The 20,795-nt window shown below is 38.1% G+C and overlaps 1 protein-coding gene across 1 annotated transcript in view; it reads right to left on the minus strand.

Moving 5' to 3' along the window:
* Nucleotides 1-395: 395 nt before the first annotated feature.
* ammecr1 (AMMECR nuclear protein 1) overlaps nt 396-20,795 on the minus strand; it is a 51,757-nt gene continuing 31,357 nt past the window's right edge. The window contains exons 3-6 of the mRNA XM_079585627.1: nt 20,064-20,178; nt 6,827-6,917; nt 6,593-6,689; nt 396-803 (exon numbers count right to left, since the gene is read on the minus strand). Of these exons, the coding sequence (XP_079441753.1) occupies nt 689-803; nt 6,593-6,689; nt 6,827-6,917; nt 20,064-20,178 (418 nt within the window). The 3' untranslated portion in view covers nt 396-688. The remainder of the gene's footprint in view (nt 804-6,592; nt 6,690-6,826; nt 6,918-20,063; nt 20,179-20,795) is intronic.

Consider the following 20,795-nt stretch of genomic DNA (forward strand, 5'->3'; position numbering starts at 1 on the left):
ATTATCTGATGAGTTTGAGTCAACAGGAAAAAAAACGAACAAGACTTAACTAGTTCTTCGTTGCCTAACTCCGCCACACTGCATAACAACCCACAACAAATTGACAAAAAAAGGAAAACAGAAATTCGCCCCTCATAAAGGAAAGTTATCAGAGGAATAACACAGAGGAAACGACATCCCTTAAACCCTGCGGTTGCCTTGATAAAAAGTCAAACTAATAAGAAACAATGAAGTGGGGCGGGGGGGGGGGGGGAATTGCGCCAAATAAAGCAAGTATTTAAAGCTTAGCATAGATAAAATCTGAGCAAAATTATACTATCTTCAAAACTAGCCCATCATTTAATATGACTTATTTCCATCCACAGACTAAGAAACCTGATTAGGAAATTTGTTGAAACAAAAAAAAAGTACTTGTTTATTTGTTAAAAAGAAAAAAAGGAAGGGGTTGATATATATGCTGCAAAAACTAAATTAATACAAATAATAAAAATGACAATGAATTTTTCGCTTTATAATCACCTAATTCTTATTTGCACCCGCTGCCATGCCTCCATCTGACTGTGGACATGGCAACGGAAACTATCATCATAAAATGGTACAGTAGTACAGATAGCTAGACCACGAGGAGGCGGGCTCTCCGGGGAAGATGTCCGCAGAGAGGTCCAGTGACTGGTCATGCGGCTCGCTGTCAGGAATAATGGTTGTATGGAGGGAGAGGGTGCCCGATGCCGTTCTGGTAGTGATGATGCTGGCGGTGGGCGATGTATTCTGCGTAGCTCATTGTCATCTTTTCACTACGGTACCTAGAACAATGGTGAAAAAGGGGTAAGCATCAGAACCGTGGAAGACTGTCAAAAAAACTTCTCAACACAGGCCTGTAGATGACTGTAAAAATGACGTAATCAATCACCTTCATGTTTCAAACATTAAACTTTCCTCTGTGGAACACAAAAGGAGAAATTTCACATTTTTCTCTAAGGTTCTCTTTTCCATGCACTAAAACTGAATGAGAACAAAGTCAAGCACCAAAACAAAAAACACTTTATTAAATGAGAATTTTACCAATACAATTATTTTATTAAAACACATTATAAAAAAAACAATTAATCACACATATTTCTGCATTTAATCACCAAACATTACAATTTGTATTTACAATAAATCTCCAAATTAAACTGGAAATAAAGACAATGTTATATTTTTTTTAAATATTAGTTTAGTGGCATTTTTACTACGGACTATGAATTAAGGCCATTATCACAGATACCAATTACTTTGTTTTTCAATTTGCGGGTGTAAATATACCAGTAACCATTCAACATTACAGTATAAATGAAAGCCGGTCCTAAACTGCAAATTATGAGATTTTTTATATTTATAATTCATTAACAATTACAGAACATTTCAGGTTTAAAAACTAAATTAACTTAAAACAATACTTACAAACCCATAATAAATGCATGCATGCATGTACAGTATGTATGCATAAATATAGATATAGTAAGGACATTCTAAGTTTAGACATTGTGTTCGCAAATGGACAATTACACATGCCTTTAATTTTTCTTTTTATAAATTGTTAAACATTCTTCAGACTGGTTTTAAGCCCAATAGACATAAATATTTTAATTTGTGATGGCTAATTAATTGTAATTTTCAGTCTATTTTACCTTTAATCTAAGGATGCTTTCACACTGGCAGTTTAGTTCGGAACGGGGCACGGTTTGCGTGAAAAATCGCTAATGTGAACACTGTCATGCGGACCCGGGTGCGCACTGGGGTCCCGAACCCAAGACTACCTGGAGGAGGGGGTCTGAGTTCGGTTGCTCCCGAACCGTGCCGCGGTTCGCGTGAATGTGGAAGCGACACGGACTCTGGTGCGCGGTTGTTAATGAAGTAAAGTGACCTGCGCATGCGTTTTAGCGGATTATTATGTATTTAGTAAAATAAAACATGTAAGGGATGATAGTGTTGATGATTTAGCTTGGATACGAGCGAGAGTGAGCCTGCAGTGTATTAGCGCATAGTGCGTGGAATCAAGGCAACAAATTTGGAAATCCACTGTCTCCTCAAAAGAGTCAGTTTGCAAGCAGCAGAAGGCCACCTTAAACACACACATAAACCTGTGTTGTTCACTCAGCTGTGCATCATAGCACAGAATTAATAAATAAATAAAAATGTATTGACCCGCGTTCGGTTTTCTACGTGCGCCGTGCACGTTTGCGATGACGTAATATGCACGCAAACGCACCAGGGTTCGATAGAATCAAGTTGAGTGTGAAACCGGACCAACGCTGCAGGGGGCACAATCGCGCTCTGGCTCGGACCGCAGCAAACAAGCCCAGTGTGAAAGCCCCCTAAGATTCAATTGGGATAAGAGAAAATGGACGATAGGAAGACATTTGCAACTGATCTTGCCCAGGTTTTGGAATGAATACTACACTGTATATTGTTGGTGGAAACAGACTATGTGCTGTTGGACTTTTAATCAAACGCTGGATTATTGGTACAAGATTATAACTGAATTTCTTATAGAATTCAACACTAAAGCCATCAGGACCCACAGATTTGTAACTGTGAAATTACTTAATTTACTTTCTACAGTGTAATTTCTACATCCAAAAATTGTTTTCTTCTGTGCTGAGAATGGGGAGGTCTAAATCAGAAAAGAATTATTCTATTGCCTCTTGGGGTTTTTTTTCACACTTTCATTCCTAGACTTCTCTATATGGAAGTAAAATAATGACAAATGTTTTTGAAATAAAAAAGTCTGTTGAATTGCACTACTTGAAAAAAATATGCATTGCATTTTAATGCATTGTATTTTTAGGCCTTGCATTTTTATGGGCTGAAATTCAACATGGTTGTATATTTAAGCTGTGAAAATTTCCATTCAAAACATTTCAAACACATTTTCATTCATAAAAATTCAATAATCCATATTCACCTTTCATATTTCACTTCCAAAATATTAAAACTGTTAAAAAAATACAACCTATAATATTCAACGGCCAATTTTCGGTCCACTTTATTTCGCTCTACAAATTCGCTTCCACAAATTCAGTGGTTCAAATTCGACAGTGAATTCAACAGTGACCTCCAGGAACTGCAGGAAAAGCAGTAGATTACCGAACATAATCTCCATCTGCTGTTAATCAAGCTCACCAGCAGGGGGTGCAAGCGCATGTTAGAAACGTGTATACCAATGTCGTATGTAACTTTAGAGACTGTCCCTAAATGTACGAATGTCCAACGGCCAGCCAACTTTATAGCCAGTAAGTTGTATAACTGGGAAACGTTTAGCGTGAAACTTTGCTTGCGCGTTAAGTTCATATTCTGAGTCCATCTGCTTGCCTGTAGCCATAGTACAGCCTTCTCAATAAGGTGCAAGTTTGGTCTTTTATATCACTGTATTAGTCCATTAAGATACGTTAAGCGTTTTATGTCCAGAAAATGACCTGTTATTTAAATTGATTACATTTTAGCAGAAAGCAAGCAAAGAAAGCGTCTAGGTCACGACTGTAACCTCTGTTCCCTGAGAACAGGGGATGACACACTGCGTCGATGACGTTATGGGGAACGTATTCCACGTGAACCGGTGTCTGAAAAGCTATCCAATTACCGCAATCGAAATTGACCGGCGACAGCCTATGAATTCACCTAGAGAAAGTCATCCACTTATCGTCTGAAGGGACTGTTCAGCAGGCATCCACGAGGCATGGCTAGTTACGCAGTATCTCGGTCCATGTTCTCAGATACTAAAGTATCCAGGTTTAGAGAACCCACCCTAGAGTGTTACCAATCCTAATCCAATCAGCATAACTATTCAAAGATTGGGACAAGGGCTCCAATAGCCACTAAAGACAAAGGGGTAGTCTCTCAGTAATTTAACTTGCAATAGAGAGAACAGGACTGGCAGGAATCTCTTGCTGGAAACTTTGCTTAACAGCTGATATCATAATGTTATGTTACTTATAATAAAGACCTACCAAGATCATCCTGCTGCTCATAGAGCGGCGGCCTAAACTTTATTCTCAGAATGAAAGCCTACCACCCAAAGAGGTCAGAAGAGAAAATCCTTTTCTATCTTCCCGATGTCAGCCAGGTTCATCCACAGATGTCTCTCTGTGGCCATCATCACCGCCTCAACCTTCCAATAGAAGCAGCGGTTTGTCTGGTGGCCCGAAGAGCCAGATCCATGGTGCGACGCAGTTCATTCACTGTGTCAGGGGAGAGGCCCTAATCCAAATCCTTCAGCAGGTTAGCTTGGTATGCCTGTAACAGACGTCATGTGTAAAGCAGCCCCAGTACTGCTGCCGCATATGCCCTGCCATTCAAGCGAGATATCATCTTGAGTGGCTTGGAAGGCAGGGCTGGAGCTTTCGGTGCCGATGCCTCTTCAGTGGCAAGATAGTTTGCAAACGTCTCGTCGATTGGGGAGGATTGACACATACCCATGTTCACGCATCCCCTCAACATCAGCATAGTGGATGCGTGCAGAATATGGGTTCTTCCATGCCTTCTTGATCTCAGTATGAGGATCATGAAGGAATGGAAGGGCTCACGAGAGCTGGGGAATTATGGCCAGAAAGGAACAGTTCATTTAGCCTGCCACGAACGGCTCCTTCCTTTACGCGCTCTCACGGCAGATGAAGCATCGCAGTAGCGCACTCCATAACACCCAACAGCTCATCATACCCGGGGCAGGGAGGCTGTGAGGGTTCAGTTAGTAGTACTTCTTTAGCACTTGCTGCTGGATCAGAGGATGTAAGAGATCACATCCTCTTCCAGCAACTCACCCTCGCGAGCTTCTGATGGTCGTGAGAGAGAAACACCTCTCTCAAACTAATCAACGAGCTCCATCTGGGAACCCCTTGATCCGAGTCTCCACTGTGCCTCAGTACGAGCAGGACCCGAATCACTGGGCCCAGATGCCTGTCCCTCTTCCCTCGAGAAGAGGGCCAGACAAGAGCAGCGGAAAACTAACCGTGTGTGCTCTTCGCCCAAATAGTAAACGCAAAGTTGTGTCATCTGGTGTCAGATACCCGAGACACTTCTTGAAACGCTTATCACTTGCCATAATTGTTTCTTACCCTTTTCAGGTGATAGCAAATCAGACAAAACAGTCCCTGAAGACGGAAAGAGGATGACATGTTCTCTAGGCGCCCCTTTTATACTTCCGGGTCTCACTAGTAGTGATGTCATAGGCTGTCGTTCCCCATAGCGTCATCGACGCAGTGCGAGTTCCATTTCGAAAGGGAACTCTTTGTATTTACAGGAGTTGTGAAGTTTATCAGTGAATGATTCCGCACCAAAACCTGTTATAATCAACAGTCCAAACTGCACCATGAATATCTTATTTAAATAGTGTTTGCACTTTGTTAGTTATTATGAAAGTATTTGTGATAGTGCAGAAGTTGAGATGGCTAAAATGCTCAGCAGTGCAATAGGATTAGTTCATCTTGGCAGTTGTAATAGTAAAACCGTAATAAGTTTTCCAAAAGAGTTCCACGTAATATTTATAAGCAAAGACATTATTCATCATTGCCCAATTATAGCAGTGGGCATTCACATTGAAGTCTTCAAGGAGACACGCTTCTGTAACCCCTTAACCAGCAAGGACACAAGCTGAAAATGACATACCCAAAATAAAATGGCTGCATTGCATGAACCCTTACACAGGCATAATCCTGGTCTCATTTGAAACCAGACACTTGACAATTTAAGAGAACCTCAAATTTAATGAAAAGGGACTACTATTTTTTTTGTATGATATACTTTAAAGGAATAGTTCAGCCAAAAAATGAAAATTCTTTTTTAAAAATTTAATAAAAATGTAATTCTTTTATTAATTACTCACCCTCAAGTCGTTCCAAACTCGTAAGACTTTCATTCATCTTTGGAACACAAATGAAGATCTTTTTTATGAAATCAGAGCTTTCTATCCTTCCATAGACAGCTACGCAACTGAAACTTTGACGCTAAAAGTTTAAGTAAAACTAAATCCATATGACCTGAGTGGTCAATTTTCTGAAGAGACTCATTGCTTTTATATGATGAACAGATTGAATTTAGGCTTTTATTCACATATAAGAATTGATTCAGCTAACATTAACAAACCTGATCAACCAAACCTGCTTAACGTGAAAAACAAACCTCTTTCGGAAGCTCGAAGTGCTGCGTAACATGAGAATGAACATCATTGGTTCTCGCATGTCAAGCAAACATGTTTGTGCTTCTGTTTACCACAACTGATGTGTGAGTTGATAAATGTTAATAAGTGAATATAAGCCTAATTCAATCTCCTCAATCAATTAAAAATTAATTAACTAGTCAAGGTGCGATACCAAACAGGACCACATGGAGATGCCAAAAGATGGTTAAAAAGAAACAGATCCGTTCAGAATTACTAAACAAGAAAATACAAATGAAAAATAAAAACCTTATAAATCTGCTGCCTATGACATCCTGTGAAAAATACCCTTACGAGACTCTTAAGTGACTCCGTTGGACACAAGAACTAAAAGATTCACTAATATAGCCTTGTATTGTATAGTGATCAAAAATTGTTTAGAAAAGGTAATTCTCTCACCTGGTCAATTTAATAGTCTTCCTGAAGTCATTTGTGATGGGAGCTTTGTAACCTCCCTTTCGAAGTAAGGAATCTATGGTCTGAATGTGGTCCCATCCTATGGAGAGAGAACAAATTCAATCCTGTTTTTTTCATACTGATTGAGTGTTACCTTTTGGCCTATTCTTCATCTTGTTTCTGCTGTTATATTGTAAATGAATGCAGATAAAGTGGCAAGTGTACTTTTTTTCTCACCTTGCTCCTTCGCAACCTCTGGCAGGTAGGTGGCGGTGCGCTTTGATCCTTTTTCATTAAAAAATTCTATCCTAATGCCGTGAACACCCACCTAAGAAATAGAGACATTTTGAAAAATCGTTTTTATCGGTTTGATCTCCATGTAACTGATAAATACGGTCACTTTGGTTCTGACAATGACATAAAAATTTTACGTTAGCTTTTGGAGAGGGGACCAATTTAATAAGGATATGCAGTTTCAGAAATAATTATAAGACAACCATTGATGAGTCATCAATGATGTAAGAAAATTATCAAAAGTTGATAAAGACGGTTTTAAACCCAGATGATGAAAACAGCAAAAGAAAGCTTAAAAGGAGAACTCCGGCGCAAAATGAACCTTTGGTCTAATTAGGGCCCAAGCCCTGAAAGGGCGCAGAGCCCTATTGTTCTTCTAAGGGTTTTTTGTTGTTATTCTTCTTCTTTATAATAAATTTTTTTTCAAGGTTTTTGCCACTTTTGGGGGCCTTAACGTGCTCAAAAACTCTTGAAACTTTGCACACTGGTCAGAACCCGCGGCCATTAGAGCCCGACTGAAGCTGGTACCCGGGCGTGGCAGGGGGGCTCGACAGCGCCCCCTGGAACGGGGTCCGAAAACTTGGTCCATAAATCAAACACGCTTGCATGAAATATGAAACTCGGTACACTTATAGATCTCATCGATATCCTTCATGCTCTGACTTTTTACCCCAGCCCAACAGGAAGTCGGCTATTTGGCGTAGTTTAAAAAACACATGCAATGGAATTTAAAATACTCCTAGACGATTCAAACAATCACCACGAAACTCGGTGTGCATGAAGTCAAGACATTGAGGATGAAAAGTTGCGAGGGGATTTTTGATATCTCGAACGGTTTGGCCGTGGTGAGGAAACGAATTTATGGCGAATATTGGAAACAGGAAGTGTGTTATAACATCCTCATACATTAATTGATCTTGATGAAACTTCAGCAGTGTGTTCGCTGTAAGAGGCCGATCACATGGATGTGACTATTGTGAGTCAAAGTTATAGCGCCACCAACTGGCAGCAGGAAGTGTGTTACTTTCGAAATGCTTTGAAATCACCCTCTTATTTTTACCCGATTTGCTTCAAACTTCATCTGTATAATGTAAACACACGACAGATGTAGACCTGTGAAAGGATTATTGATATCTTTAATACTGTCGCCATGGCAACGCTTTAAACTTTTATATTCTTTTTGGATGCATTTGAGGCTCTTAAAATGCTTTAAATTGCATGAAACTCAACATGCATTTGACATTTATTGTGTAATAGACATGTGCCAAGTTTCAGAAACGGGTGTGGTAAGGGGCTCAGTAGCGCCACCTTTAGTCAAAAATGGGGTATTAGTTTTACCTACAGTAACCAAACTCGGTACGTATATTCTTCTCTTCGATCCGGACAACTTTCTAATTTACAGTCATTAGCTCCGACCAACAGGAAGTCAGATATTGTGGTTTGAATGTGTACTGTTTGGAGCATTTTCCCTCTGCCCCTCTGTGTGTGTGTGTGTGAGGAGGGGGGCTAGTTTAGTTTAACCATTTCTCTGCTGTGTGCAAAATCTCTGCCACTTTTGAGGGCCTTAACGTGCTCGAAAACTCTTGAAATTTTGCACACAGGTCAGAACCCATTAGGGCCGGGCTGAAGCTGGTACCCGGGCGTGGCAGGGGGGCTCGACAGCGCCCCCTGGAATGGGATTCGAACACTTGTCCGTATATCAAAGACGCTTGCATGAATTAATATGAAACTCGGTACACATATAGATTTAATCGGGCCGAACAACTTTCCCTGGGTCAAGTTTTACGCCAGCCCAACAGGAAGTCGGCTATTACGGGTTGATTGGAGAACGCTTGCTCTCGCATTTGAAACACTTCTCCTAGAGAATTCATCCGATGACCACGAAACTCGGTCAGCATGAAGTCAAGACATGGAAGATGATAAATTGCCAGGGGATTTTTGATATCTCGAACGGTTTGGCCGTGGCGAGGAAACAAATTTATGATTAAAAAAGGATGCATAAAGTGTGTTATAACTTAGTTATAGTTTTACCTACAGTAACCAAACTCGGTACGTATATTCTTCTCTTCGATCCGGACAACTTTCTAATTTACAGTCATTAGCTCCGACCAACAGGAAGTCAGATATTGTGGTTTGAATGTGTATTTTCTCTCTCTCTGTCTCTCTGCCATTCTGTCTGTGTGGGGAGGGGAGGGGGGGTGTGTGTGTGTGTGTGTGTGTGTGTGTGTGTGTGTGTGTGTGTGTGTGTGTGTGTGTGTGTGTGATTTTGGTTGGGTGACAGTTGTAGGTTACAGTTTGACAAGAGTTTATAGTTTAACAAAAGCACAATGTTGTGTTTCATTGCGAGTGTACACAAATATAAGGAAACACTTTGCATTTTGAATGATGGTCTGTATGAACAAAATGACGGAGTATGTTTTTATGTCTCCATTGTTCGATCGAGCCTCACACACACACACACACACACACACACACACACACACACACACACACACAGCATTCCAGCATTGCAATCTTGACATCGCAGAATGTTCATTATAGCCTTAATAAAATATAATAATAAAATAGTCAACCTTACATATAAAAATTACACTGCTCTGTTTAAATAGTCATTTGTACAGTTTGTGCCGTTCATAATAATTTTTTTAAATTTTTCTATATTGGAACGTGAGTGTACAAAGTGTACAAAGTACAAAGCCTATAAAAAGAATAGTGTAGCATCCAAAAATGTTAATAATATATATATTATTATTATATATATAATAATATATATGTTAAAAATAGGGGGAAAAAAGAATTTACATAATATATATATATATATTTTTTATTTTTTTATTTTTTATATATATATATATATATATATATATATATATATATATATATATATATATATATATATATATAATTAAAGCTGCAAGCAGCGATGGAGGGCCCAAGCCGGTGGCACCGCCACCCGGTGCCTTTGGTTCCACTAAAGGCACCAGGGTGGCGGTGCCACCGGCTTGGGCCCGCAATCGCTGCTTGCAGCTTTAATTATATATATATATATATATATATATATATATATATATATATATATATATATATATATATTTATATATATTTACACATTGTTACCGTTATCTGAGATTTGTTTTCATGATTATCGAATGTAAATAGTTTTATCTCTAAAAACAGTTTAGCCTATAACGCTAGTATAACGCTAGTATATAGGGCATTGAGTAATGACAAATAAAAATCGCTTGTAAGATGGCTACGCGAAGTTGACTATGTATAAAATATCTTCTTATTAACCCTCTGAGAATGAATTGGGCGGTACCATGGCATACTTTTACAAATGTGCAATTATCTTCAAAACTATTAATGATAGAGAGGTGCGGTCTTTTTTGCCGTCTTCCTCAGATTCCGCTGAAAACTGTGATATCACGTTTGTATTATACACACGCTTCGCTGTTGCGCAATACCACTGCATAAAAAGGCCAATGAAATCGATGTTGTTAGGCAAATTCCACCAATGGAAAAATTGCCACTGGGAGGATTTTTTTTTTTACCCAATCAGAGGAAGGTTACCAAGACGTATTCTAGCCAATCAGAGGACTCTGTAGCCTTCAACATGTACAAACAAACAGCGTCATGTGGACGGAGAATGAGACAGATAGCAAACGGAGCGGAGTATTACAGAGCGCACAGAGATCTATATAAGAGAGAGACAGAATAACTTAAAATAGCATTATTATTGTATTGTTTTAGCACTTTTATGATGGCAAGCAGTAAGATTTACGGCAGAACAAGCTCTGGAACAGTTAGTGGAAAGTAAATCTGCCAGGTTGTGAGTGTGTCTGTTCTTCAGAGCAAGCCGGTCTCATTTAGTTCGAAGCAGACTGCTTTTTCACGCCTGGGACTGTTTGTAAAAAAAGTTCCTTATTTCATTGTTCTTAACACATTTGATTGAACAATTACAAATGTCTGTCAAGCAAAGGGTTTGACAAATATTTTTTTGGTTCAAAAACTGTTCACTATTGTTGTGTGAGGTGTGATTTTCAGTAATAAATGAAAAAAATCTAATTTTCATTTTTGAAATTCTCTCGATTATTGTACATTTTTCACTCATACTTCCTTTATAAACACATTACATGCATGCTTATGTTAGCTTAGGGTCTTCTGAATCCATAGATACCAAACACATGGTGTTCCATCTCCATTACATATGGTTTATAAGCCCAAATGTAAAAATAGAGAAAACGGACCAAAAAGGGCTTAGTCCCCTGAGGGTTAAACTGTCTGGACACTGTCAAAGTTCTCAATGCTTTGGTTTGAAGGTAGGGACCCTCATTATGCTACCGTGTTAGTGTGGGGCTATTTTGAGCCTTGTTAGTGATTTTTATTTGTCATTACTCAATGCCCTATATACTAGCGTTATACTAGCGTTATAGGCTAAACTGTTTTTAGAGATAAAACTATTTACATTCGATAATCATGAAAACAAATCTCAGATAACGGTTGACTAGGTAACAATGTGTAATTAGACCAAAGGTTCATTTTGCGCTGGAGTTCTCCTTTAAAATGAACTCGTTTTCTTCACAATTAAAACGTATGGTAACATTGTCTTCTATGGAAGCTTTAATAAGAATCAAAGCAAGTTTAATTCATACAATGAAGACTATGCTGTGTTTTATTCTACATTTTATTATTGAATTTCTGTAGCACTGGCTCCCCAACTGAGCCTCGTTTCAAAAAAGGTTTATTTTTTTCTCTATTGTGTCACCTGGTGGAGTTTTGGTTCCTTGCCACTGTCGCCTTTGGCTTTTGGCTTGCTTAGTTGGGGACATTTAATATTCAACAATATTACTGATCTGCCTGCATTGAGACCATTAAATGAAAACTGAACTGAGCTGGAAGATGACATCTCCGTTTTCTCCAGAGCAGCTGTATAAATGAACTATATTAATAACTTTTTTGCAACAGAAATAAACCATCACTGAACTAACTTAAGCTGGACTATGATGCCATTTTCTTCTAGATCTGCTGTACAGCAAAAACAAACTTTGTTGCATTATTTTCCTGTTATCACTGTAAAGCTGCTTTGAAACAATCAGTATTGTAAAAAGCGCTATATAAATTAGGGGACTTGACTAGTAGGCTATTAGCTGAATACAATTCTGTTAGACTTGCATGAAAAACTCAAACACTGTTTATTTATGTATTTTTCTATTGTATTTGTCATATTTTTGTTCTTATTGTATTACTGGAGGACTTTTATTACATTAGTTAGCCTAGTGTTCGGCTGTGGTATTGAAATCTATGTATATTTATCATCTATATTTATAGCTATCTTAATATTTATCTAAAAATAAATAACCTATAAGGTTTTGGTCATGTCACCCAATTACAAGCATTTATACAAGCAAATAAATCATGATTACAATATTGTCCAAAATAATTGTGATTATGATTTAACACGACATGCCGTTTACAGTAAGGCCCTGTGCACACAGGATGCATTTTTTAAATCGCATCTCGAGACCATGCCTTCTTTTTCATTCATTAGTGATGCGGCTCTGCAGCTGGAAACAACTGTGCACCATCTTACGCTTCGATGCGAATGGGCTATTAAGCCTCTCGCTCGTCAAATAAATGGTCAAATTGGACTTTGTCTTCTTCGTCTGAGCGGACGAGTAGAAAAGCTAGGAGTGGTGGAGGTCATTTTTGATGACTGACATCAGAGTTTATTTTATTTGTTTATTACTTTTGTATCTCTAATTTTCATCCACAAAAATGACTGGTTAATGCCCAGATTCTGTTTGCCTTTAGATCTGAAACTAAGACTTGCACTACATTTTAATGCCATTTTTACTAGATATACTGAAGTTTCTTAATCTTGACATTTATTACGCTTAGCATTTTACAAAAACACAGGTGCATGATGGTCATGAGACACATACAAATGTAGATCATTACGTTTCCTCCTCACTTAAAAAGAAAATCAGTTTCTTCAATGGCTGGACTTTAAAACTGTCTTTGTCTAACCCCCAACCATTTTTATGTGGACATGTGAAAAATTAATGTTCAGTAATGGTGGATATGCAAAATAAGGCATTTACATGACCCAAAATTTGTATAATAAAAATATATACCTGCTGTCTTATTCATATATATAGCAACTGTAATATTGTATTAAATTGGCCATGCCAATCAGGTTAATGCTTGTACATGACGCTTACATAATCGCAACGTGAACATTTCATAATAATTACAGGATATTCTTTTGCATGTAAATGCAACCAATGTATATCTGACATTTAAATCACACAAAAAACAGGACACCTTAAGTGTTTATTCAAATCCTTTACCCCTAGGTATGAGCAATAGTGATGTTTGCATTAAAAACACCACTGATGAGAGATTCCTAAAGCCGCTGCTTCACTTCTAGTGGACTATTTTGCCTCTGGGTTTGTGATGTGTAAACACAGTCTAGCTCCGAACTGAGTCACTGTTGACAAAAGGTACAAATGCATATGGAATGGCAGCAGAACTACATAACACGAAGACTCCGGTTCTAATTTACAGGATCTTAACAAAAGATGTTTTTGTGAACGAGGGAAAAGAATACGAAAATTATGTGGCAAGAGGATAGTGAGAGTGACTGGCACCCGCATGACACACATTCAATCAAACTCATGCTATTTTAGTTTTTTAAAGAAAGGCAGTGTGAGCAGAGAAACAGAAAAACCCATTATTATTAAAAGTGGTGATTATAGGTTTATTTTACTCTAATATTTTATACAGGTTTGAAGTTGTTACTATTCAGACAAGATGTGTTTTCTAAATGTCTGAGTGACAATTATAAACATAATTATAAAGGTTTTTTCACGTACTGATTTCGATCTCAGTATGTATCACTAAGGTGGGATTGTCTATTGTCTGAATGCAGCTGTTAAACACTGGCAAGCCAAGTTTAGAGGAGTCTTGGTCAGATTAAAGTGAGAAAGAACGCTGCAAAATTATCTTTTTTTTTCCCATAAAACTCACAACGTGGCTGTTTTATGTTTATATATATATATATATATATATATATATATATATATATATATATATATATATATATATATATATATAAACATATATACCCCAACACTGCTTACATTACAGAAAAGACCTGCACAATACACAACAATGTCGTCAGTTCACTTCTTACCCAGTTTTATTTCACAGTATGCCAGGCTTAGTCGGTGGCATACTGGTTCATTCTAAAGTGAATTCTGTGCTAATTCTGCACAGCCCAGATTCGCTCTCTGATCATGCAATTTGAAAGCTGTCCTTCAACAAGCTGCAGTGGCAGGACCATTTGTCAAAACTGGAGGCTGAGGGGCGATGGCTTTTTGTGCGCATGTAAGCAGATCTTGAAAGAGTCTGATCTCTGAAGGTGTTGTGAGCTCCACACTGAGCTGTAGTGCACTCTGTGGAATACTAGCTTGAAAAGACTAACCAAAGGTGGACTTTATATACCAGTCTTTACTAAGGATGTCAAACGATTCTTTAAATAAGTTAACACTATAAAAGACTAACACCGTGTCCTAAGCAGACGCGATAAGATTCCAGCAACAAACAATTTTTCTGTCCACATCAGACGTGACGAGACTGAGATGCGACAAATTCAATAAAACCCCACAGCCAAACAGAACAGCGTGTGGGCTCTTGCGGCAAGTGCACGCCACGGCACCAGAGAGTAATCTTGATGGCACTCACAAGGAAATGGATAAGTACATAATCCAATTCACAAAAATTACACTATTTAAACATTATTAAAAATACATAGTATAAAATAATATATTAATCTTTGTCATAGAATACACTTGTTTGTTCACAGTTTGAACATTCTTGTTTCCATTCGTTTAATTTCAAGATCTGAGGTCAATTATCCATTGTTGTTTTAGTACGGCAACAAAGTTGGGGGCACTAAATGAACATGGAAAAGATACCTTTTGTTGCGTCGTGGCGTTGAGCTGGGTCTGGTTAGGACACTGTGTGACAACAATACTAATTTTTATGAATACAGTACAGAATGAATAGTACCAGATAAAGACAAGTTGCTTTTTAGTCATTCTCATGCATTTGTGAACATATTTCCAGAATGTACGAGAAAGACTAGAAGGCCAAACATGGCAGTATGACAATTTGTTTGTAAATTCGATTCCTGTAGATTGTTAAGCTGTCTACCGTGGTACTGTTAAAGGCAAATCACCCTTAATAACCCCTCAACTTTGGTCTTTTTGGAGGCAAAATCTATTTGACCTCCATAAGGGATAAATGGGAAATAGGGGATTTTTTAGTAAAAACAAAAACCAATCCAGAACAAACACAGACCCAGATTACAGAGCTCTCATTAGCCAGCTGTACATCTGCGTTATTCAGAGAAACCTTCCAGCTGAAGCTTTAACACAGCTTTCACTGAATATGATGGAATATATTCAAAATGAAATTAGATTGTATTATTTATTAAATAACTTCTTAACACGATTATAAAGCCGCACAGGAAAAGTGCTTTTTAATATGTGTAGTTTCAGTTAATGGTGTAAATTTAAATTTAGAATAAAATTTAGTACGAAAGTTTTTGGTGAATCATGATGTATTCGTGAAAACGTTTCACGCACAAATATGAGCATACGCATGCTTAGTGAATAAGACCCAATGTCATTCTTTTCAACAAAAGTATGTCCGGAGGCTTTTTTTCTGCATGTGGGGGTGTTTTCTAGCCTGACTACGTCAGACTTCCTACTTCCGCTAATTTCATTTCGCTCCTGTATTCAGTCTGAGATAGCAGCCTATCTTTCAGTTTTCCACCGGCCTTCGGACGGCCGGGCCAATCAACGAACAGAGGGCGGGCTGAGAGCTGTGACGTAGACGCTAAGCGCCGAGTTTTACATTGTAGGTTAGAGAAATCGAAAACCGAAACAAGACACGGGATGCAATTCGCTCTGTTATGGAGAACCAGTGCCGCCGCTCCCACCACGCGCTGTGCGTAGGGAACCAAGAGCTGAGGAGGCACCAAAAAATAGCGTTCCGGGAGTCTCCCGCATATTGATAGCGGCTCACTGACGCCCGCGAATTAGTTAAAATCTCCGGAATCTAGAGCGAGCGCGCCCGCGAGACAGAGACTGTGCTCCAAACCGCGTAGCGCGTGCACGGCAGAGAGGGAGAGAGAGCAAGAGAGGCGTGTGTGCCTCATGAAGCTTCTCGGGGTAGAGGGCATCATAAAGGAATTATGCTTAGGGCACCGAAATGGAGCAGCGGCACTGGCTGTGTTTAAAATATCTAATCCTAAATTTGAGAGTTGGCTACAAATATTTTCTTGTTTCACTCTGTCAAAAATAAGTTTAGAGGCCGTGATTGTACCGTGGATGCGTAGATTAACAACGCATAATCTGCAAAAGTCGTTTACAGCCATGTTCACTCCGGTATTTCGCTCGCATCATCATGTGTTTATAGCAGGTTTACAGTGTAAGTTCGATCATAGATTTGAGTTCGATGCATGATGTCTGTGGTTCGATGCGGCTGTACAGGCGCATAACATACGTCCTAACTAAACTTATCTGATTGGCTTACGGGTAACCAATGATTTTAAACTTCAGACAATCGCCCCCTAGCGAGAGAGAAAACACTTCTCTATTATGCCATTCCAGACTCTGTCTACGAAGCAAAGTGAAGCAGAGTCTGGTATTACCAGGCTAGGTGTTTTCAGGGTTTGCATAAAGTCTGGGGATAGTTATATTTAATTTTTGCAGGTTTGCATATAGTTCAGTGTTTGTATTCCCTGTGTGGATCATCTATTTTATTATTATTATTAGTATTAGTAGTAGTAGTAGAAGTAGTAGTAGTAGTAGTAGTAGTAGTAGTATGAATGATGAGCACTGCTGCCTCTGTGCCATGTCATAATATTCATACACATTAAATGTAGAGTTGATCAATATGACAATATAATCGTATACCGGCTCATACAGACGCGGCAAGTATAAACCAGGCTTCGCACATACCACGTAAAGAGAATTGATGTGCTATATAGAAATGCAGGGCTCAAAAATAGTTTGCAGCGGAGGAACATTTTCATAGTTCCTCATAAAACAGCGATCGATGAAGCTAATATTTTCATTTGCATTGTTCTTGCATTCAATGTAAAAAGTATAGAGAGTAAAATAAAAAAATGTACTAGCCAATGGCGACTGGAATTTCAGTGTTCATAGAGGGTTGAATAAGTAAAGTAAATACTCAAATAAAAAGACACAATACAATAGAGTGGTGTAGAGATGATGTCAGAACCCAGAAGACTAATTCACCGGCGGTTCCTTCAAGATATTCCTATGGAGTTTTTCCAATTTATGAGTAAAATAAAACCTGTGGTAAACATAACTTGACGATACTTTGATGTTTTGTTGTACAACATAAACTGCACATACCCATTAAAATAATCCCCCCAAAATTATTTGGAAGCAGTTCTGTTTATTTTTGCAAACATACATTTATAATAAGTAACTAGATAAGAAAGTATGGGGTGCGAGTGTGTACAGTTTTAGCTGTAGAACGTAGGGCTGGGCTGTATCGAGTTTGTATATATTTTTTTGAAACTATATGCAATACCGTTTATACAGTAGTTTGATATGAGCACATCTGAAAAATAGGAGAGGATGCAGTGTGACCTGCTGCAGTGAAAGTACATAGTACAATTTGTCCTTATATTAATGGCTTCAATATAGTTAAGTTTAAAGCGGCTTGCCCTGTCAGATGCTGTTGCTGACAGATAAATACTTGCGCTGTTTAATGCGTTTGAGATGTGGCGCTTTCAGTGCTTAAAGGTCCCATTTTGTACACCTTTCTGGAGTTTTATTTTAGGTTTTTATGCCCAATATATATTTGCGGTATGGGTACTAAAAACCATCTCAATATATTTTTACAGCTCCTTTCTCAGGAGCTCTGCCAAGAACAGGTCGATTTTGACCTGTCCAATTTATATTTATGAGCCACTCTTCTTATTGGCCTGTTGTTTTCTGAGTGATGCACAGCCAGGCCAACCACAAGTAACTAGTGTCATGTATATGCAGTAGCCTGCTGTGGCTTGGTGATGCTCACAAGTAAGGTAAAAAAAAACACCTGTAATGATGGCGATACATTTTTTGTTATTAAAGCATAAACATTCACAAGCCAACGTTAATTTGACATAAAAGAAACAAGCATAGGCTACTGTGTGCATGGTTGGCATGACAGAAATAGCGCAAAGTGCGCTCCTTTAATAATTCCTAAAAACATCTCAGTTCATCGTGATCTCACAAAAGCTCCATTATTATCAATGAAGCTGACTGAAAAATAAATATTTCATAATGTCAACACTTCGTTTGTTATAATCAAAGGATTTGCCAGCATGCAGAATTCAGCACTGAACAAAAACTCAGTTTTGAGCGGTGAGTGGATTCAATCTTAAATGCATTTTATTGGCCATTAAGTTCAAGAAATCAACACATATGTCTGTGATTGGCTACATCGCTCAACGCTGCAAACATGTTATGCTTTTGTGCAGCATGTGAATAACAATTTATTTGTTTTTTTAGATGTTTAATTTTTAGATATTTCTATTTTGCGGGAATCCCGCGAATCGTTTTATAATCCTGCAACCTGCACACACACGAGTACCTTACACCCTCTCGGCCATCAAATCGAGTGCAGGTCTCTACATCCATCCCTGTTGTCTGGGGTTGGACAAAAGGAGTGAGGAACGGTAGGCAGTGCTCGGGGTGGTGACAGTAGTTCTGACATCACATTTTTACAGAAGTTTATGTTTATGCAGGCTGTGTGCATTTGTCTGTGGATTGACTTTTTTAAAACTTATATTGAAGTTACATAGCCCCTAGACCTTTGATATCATGAACATTTTTTACAATATGGGACCTTTAACTTACATTTCACAGGTATATTCTCCATCTGTAAATGTTGGAAAGTCAACAAATATGAGCATTTAACTGTCAGGAGAGGCAAACTGTCACTTGCCTTCTGCAAATGAATCTCCGCTAAAATTCAAGCTTCCGTGAATGGGTGCCAACGCGCATACGCGCCAAACGGACGGAGCACAATAGAATAGTAGCACAATAATTCTGTCAAAAATATGCATATTACAAAATATACAAAATATTTGTTGTTGGAGACAATAAATGTGCCAATATGTGGAATTTTAAACCTACAAGTATATTTTTATGAAAAATACCATTATAATGGGTTAATCAAATACAGGCTAATATAATTAGTTTGTGCTTTTTTATTTATTTAAATTTTTAGTTTAGCATCGAGTCAGTTTAAAAAGCATTATTTTTGTTTTCAGATTGTAATGTTACAATGTAATGTGATTTTAACCACCTTTTTGCACATAATATATTGCATAGCCTAGCCATTACTTTCACTATATTTGTTTCCATATCCTTCAATATCAACATTGTTTGTAGGATTTGGGTAGGATGTGATTTTTTATTTTTTTTATAAATACAGATTTTCTTTATCCAAATAGAAAAACGTAGAAAGTACAGAGATATACATTGTATATCGCCATTTAACCAAAAAATACCGAGATATGATTTTTTGGCCATATCGCCCAGCCCTGGTAGAACGTCAAAGTATTGTCATGTTATGAACACCACATGCTTGATTTTACTCCTAAATCAACAAAAAAAAACATTATAAAAAGTAAAAACCCATAGGTAAACCACTAAACCACACAAGGAACCACTGGCGAATTAGTCTTGCGGGCTCTGATGTCCCTGCACCACTCTATAACCATATATATATATATATATATAGCATATAATTTATTTCTCTTTAAACCATTCGTTATACAATCACACTGGTTAAACAGAAGTTTTTACATTATTAAATAGTAGCTTCATTTTAAAGGGTTAAGTGTCACTGTCAAAGTACAGTATAATTGTCAGTTATTAGTATTATTAGCCATAACTAGCTGTGAATTATCAGTTACTGGTATTAGGCCTGAAATTTCATTTCAGTAGTGTCATTTATATTTAAAATATGTGCAGCAAAAAAACCTTAAGTGAAAAAAGTATTTATTTGTTTAGTTAATTTTGTGAATAAATGATAATATACACAGCACGCATGTATTAATAACTAGTAAGTCCGTCTGTGCTCTTACCTCCCAGTCTAAATAATCCCCAACATCCTCAAAGTTGGTGAGCAGAGACACTGAGCAGAAGAGGCGCTGCAGCTCGTCCCTCGTCATGGGGGGAAAGCGACTGTCTTTAAGGGCACTGTGAAGGGGACATGAAGAATAGATTTTAGACAAAGCACGTCATGGGAGCAGTATGACAACCCCAATAGTATAATTTACATTAAGGTAACATTTTATATTTCATTTTTATTTATTTGTTTGCTTTATCCTAGGGGTGCCAGATCCTGTTCCTGGAGATCTACCAACCTAGAGTTCAGATCCAACAAACTCGACTGTATTATCAAGTGCTCCTGAAGATCTTTATTAGCTTGTTTGATCAGGGTTGGAGCTGAACTTTGCAGGAAGAGAGATCTCCAAGAACAGGATTGGGAACCCGTTTTATGCCATGTCAGCATCTAAAGGTGGTCGCACACCAGACGAGAAGCGCAGAGTCGCGTCTAGTATCGCACACCAGACACGCACATTCTGTTGTCAGTTTGTGGTCAAAAATATTGTTATGTTTTACAGACATCATGAAATTAAGATTATGCATGTCCTGTACGCAATATGTATTGTAATGTACTATGTACCTGGTTCCTCCAGTAGGTGGCAGCACACGACAGTGAATGTAATTACGAAAGGAAAAAGTTACATAATGCTTTTGTACTGAGGTTAGTGTATGAAAAAATATGGCACAGATTAGAAAGAGCTACATTT

The sequence above is a fragment of the Phoxinus phoxinus genome, assembly GCF_949152265.1.
Source record: "Phoxinus phoxinus genome assembly, chromosome: 17".
Classification (NCBI taxonomy): domain Eukaryota; kingdom Metazoa; phylum Chordata; class Actinopteri; order Cypriniformes; family Leuciscidae; genus Phoxinus; species Phoxinus phoxinus.